Here is a 23,883-nt window from a genome sequence, read left to right on the forward strand (position 1 = left end):
AACTCTGATCATGACCACATCAGATCCTGCAGAAAAACTCAGCAGCTACATTTTAAAACAGAAAGAAGGGGCAAATGTGTGCCAAACCCAAGGCTGAACACGGGTTTAAAGCCCAGTTACAAAATGCCTCCCACTTCACCACATTAACTTTGATTTTGTTCCCAAAATCTTTCAGGACAATTTCCTCTGGCTCTTGGGCTGAAAGAAAGAGAGAAGCTGATAAAAAGGTGAAATGTTCATCTGAGTCGTCTTCAATTATTATCAATAAGTTTAACAAGCTTAGTAGTTTTAGACTTCTGCCCCGGGCTTCATTTATTAGGCAACATGCAGGCCGCACTGTCGTCTTAGAGGAGAAAAACCTGCAGATTTAGGGGTGAAAATGTATATCTACCATTTTTGCATGTCACAATACAAGCACTTGATTTATGTTTTTATTTACAACTAATATTCTCCTAAAAATATACTATTTAACATCAATCAAGGATAAAGTAGTAAAGCAGAGTTCTTTGTGGTTAAATTAGAAATACAGCATCAGGTCACTGAAGGTGATTTTAGGTAGATTAGAGCATCTACAAACAGAGATTTAGATACAATTTCAAAATGTTCTGTTTTGTATTTCATTTTTAATATTCACTTTTGTTGACTTCATGGTCTACCCCTCACTTCTGAAACCATACCTACACCCATGGATATTTCTTTATTCTGTACTTAAATATATTATTGAAACACCGAGCAGAAGCTCTGATTGGCCAGCTGTTGAGGTCTCAGTTGGCCAACCTGTTGCTGCTCTGTGGATTGCATTTAACTGAACTTGTTACATAGTTTTTATGTCTATAAATGTGTGGTTATGTTTAAAACAACATATCAACATTTTGAGAAAAGAAGCTTATTTGCTTGATTTCCAAGAGTGAGATAAGGTTAATTTCATGAGTTTAGACTCAGTCTTTGTGTATTTCTATGTCAAAGCACCTGTACGCTTTTAACATTCTATTAGTTTGTCTCTGCAGTACTCATCACTTTTTCAACAGTCAATCATTTTAAAGATTAAGCAGCACACAGAGTTTAGTTTTTGCTTGTTTTTCATTTCCATTTTTAGCGCATGAAATATAAAAACCGCATGATTCAAAAAGTGGAGATCCTGTTTGATACTGAAAAACCACAATAATAACCAGAATATAATAAATAATTTACAAAATGAATACATCTTACAAATCTATTTATTTAAAAAACATCATGATTCATCATACTCATTGCAGTAAAATGACAAAATAAAAAGACACAGGGGAAGTCTTGCAGTGGCATGTTCAGTAGTGTGTATCAATGCTACTTTGTGTGCGTGTGTGTGTTAATTGTTAAGAGCATTTGGCACAAAGCCCTATCAGTCACCTGTGTTGTCAAGTACGTGTGAATATGTGTATGTGTGTATGTGAGGTGGGGGGGGGGGGGGGGGGGGGGGGGGTCTATGTGTGTATTAGTTGCAAAAACTATATTTGAATATTGCAATGCACGATCACAGAGAGGCACACACACCTGTGGAGTGGGTGTATGAAGACTACGGGGAAGCTTCTGGAATAACTGTCACCATCAATCAAGCCAAAACACACATTTGTTATCAATATTTGGACCACTTGTGTCTAAGTGAAGAAAATGAACCAGCATGAATGTCCAATGTCATCAAATAAGAATTTTCCTTTGCTGGATGAAATGCGCAGTTAATTTGATTTTGGCCAAATTCGATTTAAAAAGTAGAACAGAAGTCAAAAGTGCTGTTAAGTGTTTTAAAATGAAACCCAATATAGTAGAGCCAAAAGAATCTCACTATGGACTCAATTGTACATACAAGCATGCAGCGACATTTGTACAGGTGTTTCTTGGTGTTCTCTGTAGCATAATGTGTCATAAATTTGGGTGACTACTAAATAAATCTTTAGAGTACTGTCAGTCAGAGATGCAGTATTTATGGATTTGGAGTTGCAGTGTTGGCCACATCCAATCTGGTAACTGTTTTAAACTACACTTCAACTTTGAATATTTTAGCTCTGATTGAGGGTGAAAGATACGTTATGAGCACAGCTTTACATGAGCTGTGACATGACTATATTCTGATATTGCTCATTCATTTCTTATATTTGCTTAAAATACTTGTCAAAAACATCAAACAAAGCCCAGTCAGTTAAGGAGGAGATGCAGCCTGGCACATCTTTCTACAAATCTAACAGGTCTGCTTGGATCCTGCTGGGTTTGGGGAGAAACCTCCTCACTGTGTATGTGCAGTGGCTGAAACTGTAAGTGTATGTTCACACAGCAGTCAACATGATACAACAGTCACCACAAGTTCATTCATTTGCTATAAAAACACCACAGAGACCGATAAGATGTCAGCTGATATACGTTGGGTTTGTCATTTGTCATTTTTTCTATGGATATGTTTTTCTGTGCAAGTTAAGCTTCACGGTTTTCACTGAAAGAGTAGAGAAACAAATGTCTAAAAATGTTCGGGAGAGGGCCGCATCCATTGTTTTGGGTTGAAATCTCTGAACCAAGATTTCTGTAGATAGTTAGCCGCATTAAAAGGAAGAGTTCGACATTTTGAGAAATATGCTTGTTTACCAGGGATAGCTCTGAGATGTAGCTTAACTTAGCAAAAAGAGCATAGCTAGCATGGCTCTCTCTGAAATGAAAAAAAGCCTTCTAACATCTTTTTATCTTATGAATTAACATGTTATTTCTTGCTTGTTTTTCCACTTGAAGAGACCAGGGCTAGCTGTTTCCCTCCATTACAAGTCTTAATGCTAAGCTAAGCTAACCACCTGGGCTACATGAGATTGACATTGATCTTCTCAGCAAGACAGCGAATGAGAGTATTTCCCAAAATGTTGAAATGTTCCTATAAAAAGCAAACCTGAAGCTGACAGACACGAAGCTGCAAACCATATGAGCAATGTGAGCCTCTTGCACCACCCACACTCAAGACATTTTTCTTGCACTGTGAACACATGAAAGTCTAGATTTGCGGAATCTCAACTTGGTTAAAAAAAAAAAAGTTGGATGTAGGAGAAGTTTGACACCATCAAAATGTAACCTGGAAAAGTTGTGTGTTGCTCATGGATGACATCAGTCTGGCATTATAAAACACTACATGCAACTCTTTGTCTCACATACTGTAGCACAGCACTCACACAGTGTACGAAACACACACAAGACTGTGGCAAAATAACAGCTGGGTACATTTCTGAATATTTATAAAAGAAGAGTGCTTGCTGTCACCACTTTTAGTGGCTGTTCAAGTGTTGATCTGGCAAAATGAACCAAGCACACCTCCATTAGTTCAATGATTGGCACCAAGTATTATAGTACTGTCGCACACACAAACACACTAACTGCATATCTCCTTGTAAAGCTTAAAAATGTCTCTCATATTTTTTAAAATCTCTTAATTTTCAAAAAACTAGAATTGAGAATAAAGGTAAATATTATCCTTTTGTTAAAGTAGGAATACTCTGGGTTGGTAGTTGTAGTGCAATACCTCTCGTGTGGAAAGCACGCTCCTTTTCTACGACTTCTACTGCCTGTAAGAACAGAACGTGATGGTTCCTCCACAGTCTCCACAGATATGCGGCTCAGGCTGCCTAAACAGTCAAGTCGCTGCAAATACAAAATAACATTAGCATAGGTTGGCCATGTGACTTAACAGGGATATGTCGAGGTTTGGATTTCACCTCATGCAGATACAGTGCTCAATCAAACGAGTAAAATGCAATATTCATCGCTCCAACTCCAACCATCCTTTGAATTTTCCTCCAAAACGAGGGTGGTTGTAGTTTGCAGGGAGCCTTGGCATTAAAAGAAAGCAAGAAAAAAAAAAGAAAAAAAAAGAGTCCAGCCTGAGCCCTTCATTTGTTATCCCAAGTGTTTACAGAGGCAGCAGTTCTGTTTAGTGGTCCTTTATTCCCAAGTGGCAGTGATGACTCATAAGCCTCCTGTTCCTTAAAAAGTAAACTCTGGATTATTCATAGTTTCTCGTAGTGCTGTGGTTTTAACACGGAGTAAATACATCTGTGTGAAAACCACTGGAAGCGCCACAGATTTTCATTGATCTTCGTAAAAACAAAGTCTCGAAAGGCTATTTCCCAGTCGGTGTGAGTTAAAGTCCCCTGCTCCAACACTGCAGAGCTGAAAAACATCCTGAGCACCTCTTTTAAAAGCACTGCGATCGGTCAGTTAGGCATCTATTTCCAAAAAGTCTTTCTTTTTTTTTTTTTTTACTCCCAACGTCCGTCGCCCGGAAACAACTGGCTGTCCCAGAAATCGTCTATGGGCGTGTGTCTGTTGTGTGCGTGGTGTTTCCTGTGAGCGCTGCAGTGTGTGGGTGCGGGGGAAAGTGTTTGTCAGTCCATCTCCAGGTCCATCAGTTTGTTGCGTGAGCGGGGAGTGTGTGTGGTGTTGCGGCAGCAGCACTGGGCGCAAACCAGACCCAGGACCAGAGAGAAGAGTCCCACACCTGGAGATACACGAGAAGGTTAAAAACGGAGAAGACACCAACTCATCTAATGCTACTTGTAATACTTCTACTGCTGTGATTCCCACCGTCACTACAACTACTGAAAAACAACATGTGTAACCATCTAATTCCTATTACTAGTAATGCTACTACTCTATCTGGTACTGCCAAGAGGCTTTTTCACTGCAGGAACCTTTTTAGGAAGAATCTAAATTTAGTTCCTCAGCTTTTTGGCCCTGTATAGTCCCTGCTCTGCGGGTAGTACTTCTGGATGGCTCATGAGCCATTGGGATATGTTGTTGAGTGGACAAAAACAAACCTCGCAGTTCACAGTAAAAAAAAAAAAAAGAACAAAAAAAAAAGGACTGAGTGGAGCCAGAATCAATATTAGGATGAGGGACGGACAATTCTAGTGGTTAATTAACGGTATAAACAACTCCCCTAAAAATAGCAACATTGGAAGAGAGAGCGCCTGAACAAGAGATAGCACTGATCTCTACAACAGAAAATCATTAAGAACAATTGTTGTTTCTTCATGTGTGAAAATTGTCTTTTTCAAAATGTTTTATCAGATTAATTTTTGCAGTATATTCACAGTTGTTCGGATACAGTGTAAAATATGTAAAAGGGTGTTTTAGTTCGGAGCTCACTGATTGATTTGCAGCCGTTAATAGCGCAAACAGATCAGTTCCAATCTTTTTTTCTCAAACATGTGATGTCCCTAATAACACTTGTGCTTCATAAGGTGCCTCTGCACTTCCTGTCTCAATGTCCTGTCTGTTCATACATTAGTTTTGAGCTGATGCAGAGATTCTCTCATCTTCAGTTTATGTGGCTAATTAGTAGAAAAATGACTATTTAAGGGCTGTAGTACTACTAAAGTTAGTACTACTGACACCACAGAAGCCCAAGATTTTCATTATTAATAGCAACTTGGGATGTCTCCAGCAACATCCGTCTCAGTGCCAATTAAAACATATTTTATTGATTGTCACTGGCTATAATAAGCCTGATCAAATACAGATTCTTATCTTATTTAAATCCACTGTGCATTGGCAATGCCAGCTTGTCATTCAGGTGTCCTAAATAAGCAGGAGCTCAGCACTGTCAGCCAGTGAACGTCAGATCAGCACGAAGGAGTAATTATATAGTCTTGCCAGCAGTGTCGGTGAAGATATCCTCACTGATAAGAGCATCAGAGACCCAAGTGAGAAAGGCTCTTCTTTATTTTACACAGTTTCTGTCATTGCTGTTGGCTGAGAACTGCATTTAAAACTCCATGCTCTTTCAACATTACATCAACTAGCCTGCAAAAGCAGGCGGTAATAGTTTGTCATTCCCTATCAGAAAGCAATATATGGATGAGTAAAAGAAACTGTAAAAGGAAAGCTGTTTTTTATTCTCTTAGTGCAGAGCTGCTCACCTGTCAGACATGTATAAACGCTGAATCAGACTTGTTGGTTTTTATATTATATTGAACAGGATCTGGAATTTAGATCTAATAACTGAGGGCTGTCCTGATTTAGTTTTTTTTTATAATATTCATAAATCCCTAAATAGTTAAAAAGCTAGAAGAAAAAATAATGCTTACACAAGGGCTAAAGCTACAACCTGGAAATACAAGAATCAATCAACGGCTTTCACTTGAGAGTGTATGATGGTCATATTACCTATTGAGGCTGATACACCATACAAGAGAGGTAACTTTAGGGACTCCCACACTGGAGAAGGAGAGAGAAAAAACAGAGATTTGGTGTTTAATATGAGCTAATACTGTAATACATTCAATCACGGTGCAGACACAGCACTGGATTTATGTGTCCGCCACAAGGCAGACATTAGTCATCGTCATGTTTAAGTATGTAAATGTTAAAATAATTATCACACAGAGAAACAGAGCCACACACACACACACACACACACACTTCTCACCGGCAAATCTGACAGTGAGGAAGATTCGAGATGACGTCAGCTCTCCAGCTTGAGTCCAGGCTCCCGTTGAGGCCGACAGGTACCAGGGAGTGGCGATACAGTGATACTCTCCACTGTCACTGGAAGCCACAGAACACATAAAACACACAGTCACACACTGCAGCTGAGCTTTTGGTTGTTATCATCTTTATATAATGTAAATAAAATATATCATACAATAAAAAGAAAACACATTAGTTCACAAAAGAGCAAATATGTTCACACACTCACCTGTCCTGAGTGCCGTGAATGTTCAGCATGTAGGTGTGTGTGTCATCGCGCTCTATTGAAATATCACTGGATGAGTTGCGATCTTCTTTCTTCACAACGCCAAATCGGTCCACGCTGGCCAGCTCGGTCGTCGTCGCTCCGCCACGCAGCCGGGTGAAAAACCAACGCACCTCGTACGCTAGATCATCTGAAAGAGACACACAGAACAGATGGAGATAAAGTTTAATAAGGCCGTAATATGTTTATGTTGAAAACTGCACGGTTAGCTTTGTGGTTAGTAAATGCTGCTTTATTGTGTTTGTAAGGGGGACAGACATGCAATACTTGACATTATGTACATCAAGTCAAACATGCATTTGTGTTTTATAATCTTCTACAGGTTTCAAAAGTCAAAAAAATGACTTTACAAGTGTTTTCAGAGGCAGGAAATGCATCCAACGTGTTTGTATAGAATAAACCACATTAGTGTTTAGAGTCGAGGTGCTTTCAGACAGTGCCAGGGGTCGAGGAGAGGCGGTTCGGCTGCCACTCCCGTGAACGCACGCTCTATTTTAAGTCACAACTGCTCCATTTAGCAGCGTGGTGATATTATACTCGGTTGATAGCAGCAGCCTGCGGTATAGTCTACAGGCTGGTGGGATCGAAGGTAGCTGGGTGCATCGGCGGCTGTGTTGCGCCCTGCTGTCGGTGATTCAAAATACAGAACGTTGCTGCTGCCAGACTGCGAATTCGCTGTGTGAGAAAGCTCCATCAGTGTTTCTCACAACAACATTGTAAAAGTTTGTTTACCACAAAACTCCACAGAGTACATTTAAATCTAATTTTCACATAATTTCAGAAAGTGACATAATGCAAAATAAAGTTTATAAGCTACTTTAAGTTCAGTGATCTGCTGAGTTGATGAATTGCTTATGATGATTTACACAGTATGAGCAAAGACTCTGATGCTAAATAACTGACTTTTAACAACCTCAAAACACTGTTATAGCTAAAACAAAAATGCATAATGATGCGTACATGTGGGATATTAGCATCATATATACCTCAAGTGTAACATTGACAAAAAAATGTAACCTATTATATTATGTAAAATGATGAATGGAGTGTGTTTTTTTGGCCTTAATTTCGCAATGGTGACTACAGGGAAAAAAAACAAAAAGCAGATAGAAACAGTCCAAGATCAACCCCATTATCAGCCACACACACACACACTGCTGTTTATTTGCTCATGGTAAGATAAATTAATTAATATATACAGAGATGGACGCACGTAGCATAAAAAGAAGGATTGTGATAACAAAAGGAAAGAAAACCGGGACAAGAGAGAATTTGTGATAATAGATGTAATCTTTGGAAAGGGGGGCGAGTGAGCTAATTATTTCCAAGAACAAGACGTTGATAGAGAGATAGAGAGAGAGGGAGAGAGAGAGGAAGAGAGGCAGAGAGAGAGAGAGAGAGAGAGACAGAAGCACAAACTAGTCATTAGTCTGTCAGGAAGAGAGGGACTATTAGCACTGTACCTCCTACACACACACACACACACACACACACACACACACACACACACACACACACACACACACACACACACACACACACACACACACACACACACACACACACACACACACACACACACACACACACACACACACACACACACACACACACACACACACAATAAAAACCCCATGGAGCCTTAGTCATCCTCTGTCATTTAGGAGACAAATAGAGGATAGAGATGAAAAACATAAAGAGAACATTTGCGAACGACAACGTGGAGAGAATAAGAAGAAAAAAAAAAAAGACAAATGATGATGAAAACAATTATAGAGAAAAAAAAAAAAAGCAGGCAAGAGTGAGAGATGGAGAAATGAGGAGGAGGAGGAAAGAAGAGAGTGGAGCGAATATAATGAAGAGAAAGACCGAGGAGGAGAGGAGTGAACTCACCCAGAGCAGAGTAATGAATCACATCTCAATTTCTCTCTCCCTCTCTTCCCTAATGGTTTTAATATTCAAGTGCTACATCATTAACAATCAGGGGTAGTACTAGCAGCATTGGCAGCAGTAGCCTAGTAATAAAGGCCTTTGGAGTCCCTTGGTCTTAATATTGATCATTACCTGGAAACTCCAGAGCTAGATACAGTATCTCTACACCTACTGGCCAGGTGTTCATTGAGGTTTGTGGTGGATATTCATGCACTCAAGCACTGCTTTTAGTAACCTTCCATCAAGCACTACTAACAGGTCAAAATCTCCCCTTTAAACACATTTCAGTGAAGAAGAAAAGGGTCTAGTAATTTAAAAAACAGCAAGTTATTGAGAACATTTATGCTCCCTGAAGGACAAACCTTTTTTATTTTGAACACATCAGCTTTTCTCTCTTGCTACCTCAGGGCCAAATTTGGAAGTTTTCATCCCACTACTGTAGTGGTATTATAAGTAGGGCTTCAACTAACTATTATTTTAATTATCGATTTTCTACATCGACTGATTGATTGTGCCGTCTATAAAATGTCAGAACACAGTGAAAAATACCTGTCATGATTTCTCAGAGCCAAAGATGATGGATTCATATATCATGACTTATCTGGATTACATTAGTGAATATTTGTATTAAATGCATAACTAACTATAATTACACAGTATTCAACTACACTGTCAATACTGATAAATCCTGTCAAAGACAGAAAAGAAAAATGATTAGCATACATCAGCTCCTCATCTAAAGTAGAAATCATAAAAAGTATGACAGGGAAGAATGCCTCCTCCTTCACTGATGGCTATGATGATGATGGTGATGATGAAGATGCATTAGTACAGCGTAGAAAGGGGCCACTATTTTTTTTTTTTTTGCACTAAGACAAATACAGTATAGCCGAGTGCTTCATCCAACCAGAGGGGAGGAAACAGGAAGTGACACTGAGAGAGGGGGTGAATGGGTCGAGTGACCACATATACACACACGCACACACACTACACACTCCCTCCAGACTTGCTGACCAGAATCAACTGATGAGTAAAGTTCTGACAATGAGAGAGGACCAACGTGCCCCGTTAACATCCTGAAAAAAGCCCACATGGTTCCTCACAGCAACATCAAGACTCTGAAGCTCTTTAGGGAACCCAATAAATGTCAAGCACTACAGTTATGCAGTTGTGCTATATAAGGTTTACACAAGGCTAAGGTTCGCTGATACTGATTCATGTTTTCATGCTAATGAACGTAGTAATAGTTGTGAAATGTCCAACTTCTTAAAGAAAAAAATGCACATTCAGTCTCTTTATAATAAGGTAGGGGAATTACTTAACATTAAAGGCGACACAATTATAATTTCCTGGTCTACATTTATATTGTAAAATGCTCTACTGAGGCTCTTAACAGTCATAACAGTATAAAAATAACATAAAACCACAAAAAGCATGTTATGTCCCCTTTAAAACACATCACTATTACTGAATTGAAGGTTGTTTTTTTTGCAGCCATAGCCTTAATTTGTGTTACTGTTACACTGTTTAAAGCATGTTCTGCTATTACCACCTGTGGCCACAGTGGGCGCTGCAGTAGGCTCAATTAAGAGACACAGACACAGTATGAAACACACTTTAACTTTGTTGAAAATGGTGCAAAGTAATAATAAAGTAACCTCGCTTATTAAATCAAACACTTTTCTCTATTTGAACAGGAGTAACATGATATTAGGGGGGTAAAGGTGTCATTTCTTTGCTCACAGTGATTATGGACTGTGATGAACCAAATCCACACGGAGCCATCTTCACTGCTGATGGAAACACTATGAAGAGCCATTTTTAACGACCAACTCTGACACTGCATTTAGGGTGAAAAATAAGTGTTTCGGGACGTTTTCTTGTCCAACATATTGTCCACATGAGGCTTTTTGTCAATTGAAGACAACTGTACAAGCAGTGTCCATATACTGTATGACCATGGACCAGTATCAAGCCCTAAACTTATGACATTCATCCAAAAAGTTTAAATCTAAATCCACAACACAATGGCAGATAAGTTGCTCGGTATGCTGAAAATTTGGTACGTTTCCATGTTAATAGCAACATCACTAAAAAGAGGTTTGACGAGACAAAAACAACACGAGCAGTCTGATCAGAGAGGTCATAAACCTGCTGATTAAACGGACTTATTTAGAAGAGAGAACAAACAAGCTTCTGTATTTAAGGTAGTTGTGCACACCGTTTTCTTGAGTGATGACGGATTGTTGGCAACATGTCAGGTGTGCTCACCTTCAGTTTTACCTCCAAATAAAGTTGTTTAGATAACCTGGGTGAAACTGCTTGTGTTTTATTTCTCTAATGATCCTACTGTAGATCTATGTAATTACTTTAGTGAGTACAAAATTATCATGAAAAAAAATCAAAGCCAATCTGTAATAAACTTTTAAGTGGAGTGTATAGGAATAGAGACTTACACTCTGCAAAGCTTTCCTTTGAAGGTAAAGTTGTATTCTCATTTAAATATTTCTTTGGATGTGAGTGAAAATAAATGACATTATTGTTACAACAACACATTTACATATATTTACTTGAGGGGAGATGTTTTCTGACAACAGGATGTATCAAACCTATTTAAATCCTGTATATATATATATATAAAATCACTGACTAGATTCTTATACAACCACATCAGTTAAAACGGCCCTGCTGACAGTCAAAAGATGTGCGTTTTTCTGACGTTCTGATAACACTAGGTTAGTGTCTGACATTGCCGTTAATGATCAAAGACACATTTTGCATAATTCCACAGGACTGATGTGTGAACTTGGGTTGCTCCTTTCAGCGACGACACCAATATTCGAGGAACGGAGCTATAATTAGAAAGCCTCTGCTTTCTCACAGTTAGCCTCCATCCTTTACTTTCTTTGTTCTTGACGGCGGAGAGGACGGAGAAGGAGGGAGCGCAGATGAAGGGGAAGGGAAGAGGATTTGAAATACTTAGTGACTGAGGAGATTATTTTGTTTATCACATTGCCGTAAATCAACAGCAAAAAAAAAAAAAAAGGCACTCGGCAATGTGAACACATCTCAAGCTGTGTCTTTAGAAAGCGTGTAGTATAACCAGAGACACCTCCACCTCCTCCTCATGGGAGGTTCTATACAGTATGAACCATGTGATCCCCCACCAGCAGCGTGACACACAGCCTCTTACACACAGCTGTTCCTCTGATGAATGCAGCCTCTTGACGTTGCCCGATACGGACCTTCCTTTCCTTTCTAACCCCCTATATGAACTCACTGACTCCCATCCTATGCAACATGATAAGCTATAGGCTCTTTTTACACTGCCATCCTGTATACAGTGAGAGAACAGAAAGTGTGTGTATGTGTTACTTCAACAGCAGGTGTGACAGTGATGTAACAGTCTTTCAAAAAGGCAAAATTGTATGTTTATTTTTTTATATGTAGACATGAAAAGCCTTTTAGTGAATGAATATGCTATATGAAGACTCCGGTCATAGGAATTAATCCCTTGTCTACATTATGACAGTTAACATCACCTCCTGAAAAAGGCCTCAGTATGCTGGGAAGGAAAGGAAATACTTGTCGGATCAAACAGTGTTCAAACTTTTCTTCACACAGCTACTTCCGTTTTTTTTATTTTTTTAATGCGTTCAACTGAGTACAACGCTACGAATGCCTTCAAGGAGAGACTGTGAACGTGTGCGTCGTTATCCTCATTTCTACGATTGACACACAAAAGACAGACAGTGCGTTCTTGAAGAGAGATCAGGGAGGTAGCGGGATGCATTCAGGAGGATTATGATGGAAGGCTTTTCTCCCCACAGGTGTGAACGGGAACACATTTACCTTTAATCATGGTCAGACACAAACACGTTGTTTCAAGCATACTGAACCCATGGCGTGTTGTGAATACATGGCGACTTAACAAGTTTCCAAACACACAATTAAGCACAGTCTTGCCTGTATAACAGTGGTTTCAGAGACATCAGTACAAGCTGGCAGTTAGTAGAAAATTACATTGTTTTCTGGTTTGACGAGTCCTGTTTTTAAGTATTCAGAGTAATACAACAAGGGGCCATCATGCACAGTTACGACTGAGCAGGATGGTGCAGGAGATCTATACTAATGACTTCAAGAGGAGTCAGCTGGTTTTTCTGAGTCCATTATGACTGAATGGACGCCTTGAGACCAGGCAGGCAGGTTTCAGCCACTCGAGGCCACTGATGTTCAACAAGATACAGCTTCCTGTCACTTAGGATTGGTTTGGGAAACATTAAAGTAAAATGTTGTTGATCATCTAACCACCTTCATCTTGTGGTTACTGTCCACTGGTGGTGAAAACCATCTAGAGGAAAACACGAGTTAAATTAAGTGGAAAACGCATTTGGCAATGACTTGTTAGGGAACATTGCATAAACTCGATCAAAGAATTGAGCAAATGGTCCATAAAACGCAACAAACAAACAAAAAAGAATCTCAAAAACAAGTCTTAAATGGAGAATTTCACGACAAAACTCAAAACATGCTGTTACCTGTTGAGTTGAGTGTTTTCAATGTGAGAAATCTCTGGTCATCCCCCCCTCCTCTATTTAAATAATTGTATGCCTTTTGCTCAAATAAAATATGGATTCAAGAATCTGTAACAGCTGAAATCCAATATAATGCCTCGTGATGTTGAAAAGAGACCTCAAATTAAAGGATTAGAGGATAAGGCTGGTGTTATTCTAGAATTTATTTAGAGTCAAGAAATCACAGAAACACTGGTCCGTTACTTAATGCTGTGACTCTCAGGTTCACCTACTTTTTTATTCAAAACTTAAATCTTCTAAATCAGGTCACAAATGTGTAGTTTAAATGAAACTCAAACAGGAGTAAATAGTGCATTTGTTGGGGACTATTTTCAGCAGCGGATTAATACACATTTGGTGTACTAGTGAGTGTTTACAGCTCATTCATGTATTTTTAATAGTTTGGGACATCAATGGAGGAGTATGGAGATGAAAAACACATTTTACGCTTCACTATTTGTTAGTAGCATCAATCACTTGTTCTTTTTTTTGTCTTTTTATAGGATTTGTTGCTAACGTATCAGTCAAGCTCTTAACGCTGGTTACACAGCACAGTTACGGTGAAACGAGTATGTTCAGCGACACTAACAAAATCAGCTGGCGGGCGTAATTAACTGAGCTGTCAGCTGACAGATTTAGCCTGTCAGAACTTCACCAACTATGTTAGCTTCATTATTAATAACACAGTTTTAGGCAGTGCAGCAGCTTCAATAAGCAGGAAGAGAGGGGTGGGGTGGTTGGGGGGGGGTCTATTCTGGTGATTGAGAAACTACTGTGCATCTCTAATAGAATATCTGGCTCCTGTCTGAGCTAATAAACCTAAAATGGCTGTCTGTGGAAATGAAGACAGTCTGATTGGATTTCTTTGGATTAATCCCTAGAGGAGAGTCCAAGGCTTAAAACTGCCTGAAATACACACACAGACACACAAAAGACTGACAATTACCACCAGTGCTTCTAATGAAACTGTGTGTGTTCTCTGCTCCATAAAGCAGGACAGCACTGGTAGAGTGGAATACTAAACACTATAAAAACACTATTTAGCCTCACTGAAACAAAGCTACTGGGGAGCAAACTTTCCCTCGTTACTCGCTGCATATTTAATAAGACCTCCAGTTCATAAATAGAGATTTCACTTGATATTTGGCATGTTTTACTCGCAGAAACCTTTTAAGCAAATGGTCGCTGAGATACACTGATATTTAGATTGCTGATGTGCAAATAGTAGATTTGATTTCTTTAAAAACGAACGCTTAAGCTCGTCCCCTCAGATTGAATCATTGTCAGGGTGCAATAACCACCAAAGAGAATTTCATTAGTAAGGGTTGCAGCAGAGTTCAAATGTTGTTTTAGTCTTTTCCAGAGTGTGATGATTCAAAGTGTTATTTGGGGGAGGAAGCAGTTACATTTTAGCATGTGTTGAAATGAATAAATTAAATACCATTCACTGCTACAATTTCTAAATTGTAATAGTCCTACAAATGAACATTTACATTCCCATTTTGGTTTTAAATCTTAGTAGCATGAAGAAATTCATCGACTCTGCTTGATGTAATAATTAACAGACTGTGGCGTAGTGATGAATGTTAATATGAATGCTGATTTGGCTTTGCTTTCCCTGTTTCTCACACATGTATCTGTTATTTTGTACTGTAACCTCCTACTAAACTAGATCAATTTACTATACATCATGTCACACACTGTACTTGTTGTCTATTCATATCCAATCAGTTACTTTTAAAGGTGTGTGCAAACAGACATTAAAGTGACAATCTCAAAGATCTCTTTTTTTGTCCTCTTTAGTGGCACCGTATGGCCTTAAGCAGTAACTGCAGGTGTGTTTTTTGACCTCACTTGACCTCACTCCCAGAGATCCAAACAGTGTTGCTGTGAGACGTCATGCTAGTACAAGTGAAGGGCGAGTCTGTTGCGTTAGATCTGCCTGTCCTCTCAGGTGGATCAACCACTGGGTGATAGAAAACGTGTTACTAACCGATCCGCTTGTGATTTGAACACACAGCGGGGAAGTCGCCACTGACACCTGGTTTGTAATAATCCTAATAGTGCAAATATAACAGCTGTTCTCAGCGGCCAATAGGCTCAATCACCATTATATTACCTTTAAAATTCAGTCAAACCCTGTCTTTGCAACCCGTGACACTCGGGTTTCTCCTGTTAATTGTCTCCATTGACTTCCACCATAAACCGAAACACAACAACCTCCTCCTGTGTAACATGTTTTATCTTTGCACATTGAAAACCATCATTTCTAAGGATTCCTGTGAAGCTGCTCCTGTTCCTGTTTAACTAGAGGACCTAATGTAGTGAAAATGATAGCACTTCTCTGCCATTTATGACTATCTGCTCAACATTTTCACTTTGTGTTTTACTGTCACCCTGTTGTCACACTGTTCTCTCTCCTCTTCCAATCAAATTCACACTTTTATACCCCACTTGGCTACCATTCGCTCTAGTTTTTATCTACAGTATGAATATCCAGAGTTAGATACCGTTTGATGCTTTGAGTCAAGAATCTTCTTTCTCGTTTGCAGAACACCTGAATTTCTTTGCAGCCACCCAGAGGCCATTGAATATTAAAACAGATTTTTGACAACAAATGAATAAATTACTACTGAATAACTTGAGCATGAAACTTTTATCTGGTAGCTCCTGATGCACCTGGTGGGATTTTTGGACTAATAATGTTGCTACAGTAAAGTTGTAAAAAGTTATGCTTCTTGTGGTTGTGGAGTGAAAGAATTGGCCCACTATTCACCACATATGCTGTCACAAACCTGAATTGCCAGTTATTGAATTGATTCAGTTTAAGCTGTTACTGGTTCACCAGAAACAGTTAATGGAGTGAGAATCATTTAGTCTTTTAGTCATCCTCTCTCCTCACCAATTCATATTCTGTGCTGTCAATCCACTCTTTATCGCCCCTCACCCCTCCCCCTCCTCGCTGTTCAACAACTCTCCTCATTCTTTCTCTCGCCACTTTGGGAGAATTCGCTGCCATCCTCTCCTCGTCTCTCTGTTTTGGGAACTTTGCAAGCTGTTCTCGCCCCACTCGTCCTCCATTTACTGCCTCCTCTATTCACTCCCCTTCCACTCTTGCTCATTTTAACAATCTGTTTAGCTCCCCCCCCATTCACTCCCACCTTCTCTCCATCTCGCCATCTATTCTTTCTCTACCTCGTTCTGTCTCCCCGGCCGGCTAACAGAGCGTGAGATTGGCTAATTAACGGCTGCCTGTCGGCCCGGCAAAGACAGCTGGGTAATTTGGTGAGAGTGGAGAGGAGGGAGGGAGGAGAAACTGAGGAGGAAATTAGGAGTAGAGGAGCCAAAAGAGGGGAGAAGGACATATCATTATATTTATTGAACGGAGCTATTTTTAAAGTACGATTTACTTTGCCATGTGTAAATCATCTGTTTGGCCAATACAACAAAATCCTGTGTCCATGTTTAAAAACTGATGTTCTACTCATTAAAATGCAGGAACGTTGTTTGCTTAACTTTCATTGCAGACGTTATTGAGTGACCTACTCAGGATGGGAAAGCCTGCTTGAATAAAAGATAGGATCCTGGGATATGATCATGCAGGCAAAACTGAACAAGATCCATATAAAATATCAGCTAATAATAGGATATTTAACATTAGCTTCACATGAATCAGATTAAATTGCTTAAAGCTGCATTTCCTTAGCCGCTTGGGTGCAGTGGAACAAGCCAAACACAACATTTCCATATTATGACCGTATAAACTTGTTACAGCGAATGTGTTAGCCAACTGTTCAGTCTATTTCACATCCTAAAAAAAAGGGCAGACTTTAGCCTTCATCTGGAGTCGTGTTTCTGTCCAATAGCTCTCTCTCTGTGCTCTGTTTTTGAGAAATTTCTGACTTAAGCTGCTAAATACTTCACAATGTTCACCTGCTAGTCTAATCTTTGCCCGCTGATGCTGTTCAGTTAGTGTCGAGTTTGTTTATCAGAGCTTTTTCTTCTGGGGATGAGATTAATTAGAGCACTGACACCAAACAAGTGTGCCGTAAATACATCTGACAATCAAAAATACTAGGACTAATGTTTTACTCAGAACCAAAACTGTTTTGTTTTTTTTACCAGCTGTCATTCTCTGAAAAATAGGGGAAACTTGATATATTTGTGGCAGAGGACAGTTCAGTAAAAGTAGGATTACATTTTGGGAATTGAAATGACAGAATTTACCAGTAATTCTCGCCAATTCTCCTTTATTCTGGGGAAAATGCCTGCAGGTTTTGAGCACTTGTCTGCGTCTATGTGCGCCTACAAACTGCCTGTATCAGTTTAGCTACCATTCATTTAGAGATTTTGTCAACTACTCTACATATAAATGAAATCCTTTCTATGGCAAAAAATAACTAAATTCCTAATTTACATCACACACAATATACTTATAAAGGTATTTGAGAACAGTGTGTTTTTGTAAATACAGCGTGTATTTTTTAATGTGCATTAACATGATCACTGGTTGAGTTTAGCACCATTTGTTTTTTCTACAGTGAATCTGAATCATATTATCTCAAATCGAGCTTGATTTCTCACATTTTTTATAAGCCTGATGCCTTCTTTGGAGGCTGAAAAAAGACAGTATGTGTCTGTCTGTGAACCACTGATGTACAAAGCTTGATTTTTTTCCCCAGGAGGAACAGAGTGGTATGCAGTTACTTTAACAAAAGAATTTCAGAGCAGTAAAAAACAACGATATGTTGAAAAGACCCAAACTGTCACCATTTCAGCGGCAGTGGCAGTTCAAAACGGGGAGAAAAATATCTCTAATGGTGATGTAATCTCGACACCGCTGATTTGAGGACAAGTATGCAGTATCTCGCAAACACACACACACACATCCATGACAGGAATAACATGCCAGTCATTCCAGTGGTAATGAATGCTGTGTGTCTGCATGCAGCAGCACGCTGAGATAACACATCAAAGAAAAATAGCAACACAGAGTCAAAAAGACGGAGACTCATCCATGCATCATGCCTACGTGTCTACCGTTAGCTCAAATAGTATCGATAATTAAAAGAAATTCTTCCCACACGTGTTAATTAATTTGTTAATCATACATCACAGAGGATGGTTCTCTTGTTTGATCAGGATAACAGCTTTAAATTTAACTCTGATGACATATCCAGTCATCACTAATGGAAATATTGTTGCCTTGTAGTTAAATCTGTCTGTCAAGAGATGCCCACCAATAATAGCTGAATCTCCTCATGGGCCAACACATGGACTGTTATACCCCAAACTAGTCCTGGGACCTGAGTTGAGCTGTGTTCAAACTACAGTATATTAATATCAGTATATTACAAGAGTGGATCAAAGTGAACTCCATCAGCTCTGATCAGGTGGTGTGTTATAATTATCTCAGAAAAACTACATGTATTGATGCTCTTTTTGAGCCGCTGCTGGCGTAGCATCATACTGCTGCTGCTCTCCGTTTGGGTCAAATTGGGTCAACTGCTATTTGGATTGGGTTTAATTATCCTCGGGTCTGTAAACATACCATCTTATGTTTACAGACCCGAGGATAACCCAAGGTCATGCCTTATTCTCCTGAAATCCCTTTAGGATCAGGTCGGCTTTTCAAAAAAATGTATTTATGCATGGTTTGGGTAGGCTTTTCCATGGTCTGTTTGGGATTTGTGAATACCTCTAATGCCATTTTGCGACTTAGACATTAACATGAATTTAAGTCTAAAGTCGTAAAAGAAGCTCCTGGTGGCTGCAATGTTCATGAAACCAAACAAAAAGCAAGTGCTGGAGAGAATGAAGAACATAATAATGATTTATCGGTTCTAAAAAAGGCAAAAAGGCATAAAATTGCTCAAATGTTTCATGACAATACTTGTTAGATTATGATATAAAAGTATGTGGTGGTTGCTTTTACATCCGAGCATAGGGAAAAGCTTGTCTAATGAGTATGGAAACACACTCTTAGGAGTATTAACATCCGATCCTCATTAGATTAGATAGAGTTTCCGTCATGCTCAGAAAAACCGGTGTGTTATCCTAACTATGTTGACTTACGATGACTGAACATCGTGTTGGAGATGACGTTTTGGTCTCACAGTGGCCAGGATAACCAAGATATCAGGAGTTCATGAATCATAGTTTCACAGTCATAGTCATTGGTCTTGGGTAAATAATCTACTAGTGTGTGTCAAGAGGAAAGCTTTGGCAATGGGTCACTAAAATCATTCCTATGAGGACTGTGAATATCAAGACCAAAGTTTATAGCTTTATGAACTGTAGGTGACATTGTTATCTTGTTCCAGACCAAAGTGTGAGGGGTACTTTGTGTGTGTGAGTCTTTCTTCAGGCCCATTATACAGACAAGCCGCAACAGGAGAGCCGTTCTCTGCCATCTCCGAGGAATGTACTGCGCACACACACACACACACACACACACACACACACACACACACACACACACACACACACACACACACACACACACACACACACACACACACACACACACACACACACACACACACACACACACACACACACACACACACACACACACACACACACACACACACACACACACACACACAGTTGCTCAACCCTTCCAGTAATTTCCTGATCATATTGTGTCAGAACAATGAGCTACACAGGTGAGGTAGTAACTAATTAACAAACAATTTGTTTAAGCGTGCGTACACACATACACACACAAATCTTTGAGAGCTGTATATGACACAGATAATATTACACAAGTGGAATGACTGTATTTACCTGTGAAATGAGCACCAGAGCATTCTGTCACGCCCTATGAAACAATTTTACTTGTACACCTGAGGAAGTAAAGGTTTGGCTGTTGGCCAAACTTAGCTGACGAAAGTGCCACACCTTTGTTGATACATGTCACTCGATAGCAGTTCTGCTAATTGACACTCGTGACACTGTGGGTCACTTTCTTAGCCTGAAGTAACCCAGCCCCTCTCTCTCTCTCTATCTCTCTCTCTGATGTCACTTAAAGGCTTTATGAACTGGGTGTTCATGTACGGTTAGGACTGGGAGCACAAGTTACACTTTTTAGCAAAACTGTAGCTAGTGGAACTCTATAACATGATTAGCATTAGCAATATCTACAGTAAGACAATGGTGTGTTTATGTCTAGGTATGTGAAAAAAAACATATTTATAAAAGGATAAGGCTGGTGATATTCTATATTTAATTTTTGGCAAAGACCAAAATCAACAATGAATTTTCTGTATATGATATACCTTATTCCTCTGGGCCATAGACCTTGACTGTTGTCTGAAAACAATCTAAAACAAATCTATGAGCTGCACTATTGCAATAGTTGACATGTGACTTCATTACATGAACATGGACACTGTCATTTTTGAGTCAATCCCACACACACTGTCCTGCTGCAGTAAATACTCATAAACAAACTATATGTGTATTAATCCACAACTGAAAATAGTCCCTCATATATGCAGTATGTATTCCTCTTTGAGTAACATTTGCTAAAAGCTACATGCCCAGCTGTTTAAGGAAACTACTGAGCCTTTTTTTAAACTGAAACTATATTTGTGAGACATTTTAAATCAATCAGATTAGGGTCATAGACAGGGATGGGAAATTGGAGAGTTTAGAGAGACAGACACATTGTTGTTTTTTTGTATATTCATTGGAGTTATTGACATTAAGAAAAATGTAGAATAACACCAGACTTTTCCCTTATATTTATAAGAATAATGAGCCAAAAATTGCATTCTGACATAATGCTGTAATGATTTTTTGTCTCCCTGTTATCCTTTTGTTTTTGTATCTGGGTGAATTAAACACAAATCTGATATTATAAACTTATTTTAGATGTGAAAGGAAAATAAACATGTCACTCATTGCTATTATCATCTACCACACAATAACTAACCAGCATTTCAAGCCACAAACACACACCCACAGAAGGAGGTGAAAGACTTTAGTGTTCTTTGGAGTAAAACTACAGCAGTACTCTAATCTATTGTGTTAGGGTAAACAAGAGCAAGAGGGAGTCTATTTCATCTGTAAACCCCTGTGAAATACAGAAATCATGTAATTCTTATTAACAGTCCCTTATTTTTTTAAATGAACTGTTAGACCTTTTTGTTTTTTTCTGGGGGAAAGTAGACCTTTGTTTCCTTGGTTTATACTGCTATTATCAAGGATGTACCATGGCAATTTGTAAAAGCCTATCAGGTATTGTGTGGAACACATTTTGTAAGTATTTCTCACAAGACTTTCAACAGCATGCCAATTGGAACCAGATGCTCTACTGAGATTCAGGACAGGAGGCAGGCATGTCCATCTTCTCCACAGGCTACCAACAGTCTTCATTAGTAATTCAATGCGACGTCAACAAGTGTTCCTCTTCGTCCCAAACTCACAAACATGTTGTCAAGTGACAAATGATTTGTCAGAGTGTGTTCCCGAAATTCAGACCAGTTAGTTACCTGATCACACACACACACACTCAGACCAGTTAGTTACCTTGAAACCTGAACACACACACACACACACACACACACACACACACACACACACACACACACACACACACACACACACACACACACACACACACACACACACACACACACACACACACACACACACACACACACACACACACACACACACACACACACACACACACACACACACACACACACATGGAGCAACGTGAGTCACAGTGACTGTAAGTAGCCTGATGAAGAGGCTGGAATAATACAAACACCTACCATTTATGAAACAGGTTCATTCACTCACTACACCCACAAAATATGTCTCGCCTCTAGCGCTATTTTACCACACATTTAGTTTCAGTCTCATGTAGATTTTTGAGGAACTTGTACTGCCACCACTGAAATTTTTTTTAATTACAAATAAAATTTTCAACAGCATCATGTTTTTACAAACACAATGTCCCTGTCACTATGGGTGATCAACAGACTTTACTGGGGACACTTAATAGGGACTTTAAGTAGAAAGTAGTCCCCAATGAAAACTGCTCATTGGTACAGTACGCTTTTAATGCTTTGAGCAGCACAATTAAAGTTGTATTTACCTTTTACCTACATTGTATAGGGGTTACAGACATAACTAGATTATGAGACTGTCCCTGTAAATAAGAATGCACTTTTAGCTCCTAGTTTAGTTCCTCTGGTTCACAGATCATGGACTACTTGGCTGAAAAAGGTGTAAGGTGGAAAATGTACCATTTAATTCCATAACCTCCCTTTACTGACACAACTTATAAAAACACTATATTCACTATTACATGTCTACTGCCAACAATAATAATAATAATAATAATAATAATAATAGAGTATATTTATTTATTTTCCTTTCCTTCCTCCTTCCTTCCCATAGTAAACATCCATATGTAACTTCCCTATCAGCTGTGATGCTGGGGTAGGGGATCTTCTGTCCATGGTGCAGCTGTGTGTGAGTGAACATGTGTGTTTATGGCCCCATACATCACACACACACACACACACACACACACACACACACACACACACACACACACACACACACACACACACACACACACACACACACACACACACACACACACACACACACACACACACACACACACACACACACACACACACACACACACACACACACACACACACACACACACACACACACACATTCCTTTAAGGACACAGGTGCAAAGAAACATGTTCACATATGTACAAACACTACAGGACATGCTATTCCTCTGCTTGTGTTTGCAGAGGTGCACAATCATTTCCAAAGCACACACACACACACAAGTGCTGACTAAGGAGGCCTGTAATGTCTTTTATCTGCTCACTATGAGGATTTAATATAAAAACACATGTTGGACGATGAAAGTAAGACGTTACAGAGGAAGAGATTGTGACAGATGGGTCGAGGGAGGCGCTGAGCGATGCATGACGTCATGCGATGTGTTTAAGTTAAATAGCATGGTGTGATGAGGAAGAGGAGGGAGGATAGAAAAGATGGATGCATGTTTAGAGTGAGGGGGGAAAGATAAGATAGGTTGAGACTGAAGGAGAAATAGATGAATGGAGTGAGGAGGGGATAAGTGGCGGTTACACTGCAGATGGTTGCCAAAGAAGAAAGAAGTGGTGGAGGTTACACTGCTAATAATTAATTTATTTGAACAGCATTTCTTATCTGTGGGGAATTTAATACATTTATTCAACTAGAGTGTAATTTTGATGAACTTGAATGTTTTCCAATTTATTTTATTTTTGAGGGAAACACTGTTATTTTTACTCCACTTCTTTTATATTACAGGCATACTTATTACTTTCAGATTAACAGTTAACAATTAAGGTTTTAGTAATATTGCTACTTTTCCACTTCTTTTTCCACCAGTGGAAAATGTACATGCTGATGTTGCAAGAGGAAAGGACAGGAGGACACAAACATGAATAATTATTCCTGGGAACCAAGAATATCCACAGCCAAATAAGGGCAATGTAAAACACACACAGTTTGTTGCAGTGGATCACAGCATTAGACCAACAACCTCACTACATTTGTTTTATTTTTGTCCAAAATAAACCT

At 39.2% G+C, this 23,883-nt stretch overlaps 1 protein-coding gene across 2 annotated transcripts in view; it reads right to left on the bottom strand.

Annotated features, from left to right (window-relative positions):
* Positions 1-1,268: 1,268 nt before the first annotated feature.
* ptgfrnb (prostaglandin F2 receptor inhibitor b) overlaps positions 1,269-23,883 on the bottom strand; it is a 63,311-nt gene continuing 40,696 nt past the window's right edge. For both annotated transcript variants that reach the window (XM_062414409.1, XM_062414408.1), the window contains exons 12-15: positions 6,704-6,890; positions 6,434-6,552; positions 6,172-6,222; positions 1,269-4,501 (exon numbers count right to left, since the gene is read on the bottom strand). In XM_062414409.1, coding sequence (XP_062270393.1) covers positions 4,389-4,501; positions 6,172-6,222; positions 6,434-6,552; positions 6,704-6,890 — 470 coding nt within the window. In that variant the 3' untranslated portion in view covers positions 1,269-4,388. The remainder of the gene's footprint in view (positions 4,502-6,171; positions 6,223-6,433; positions 6,553-6,703; positions 6,891-23,883) is intronic.

Source organism: Scomber scombrus, chromosome 24 (assembly GCF_963691925.1).
Source record: "Scomber scombrus chromosome 24, fScoSco1.1, whole genome shotgun sequence".
NCBI lineage: Eukaryota > Metazoa > Chordata > Actinopteri > Scombriformes > Scombridae > Scomber > Scomber scombrus.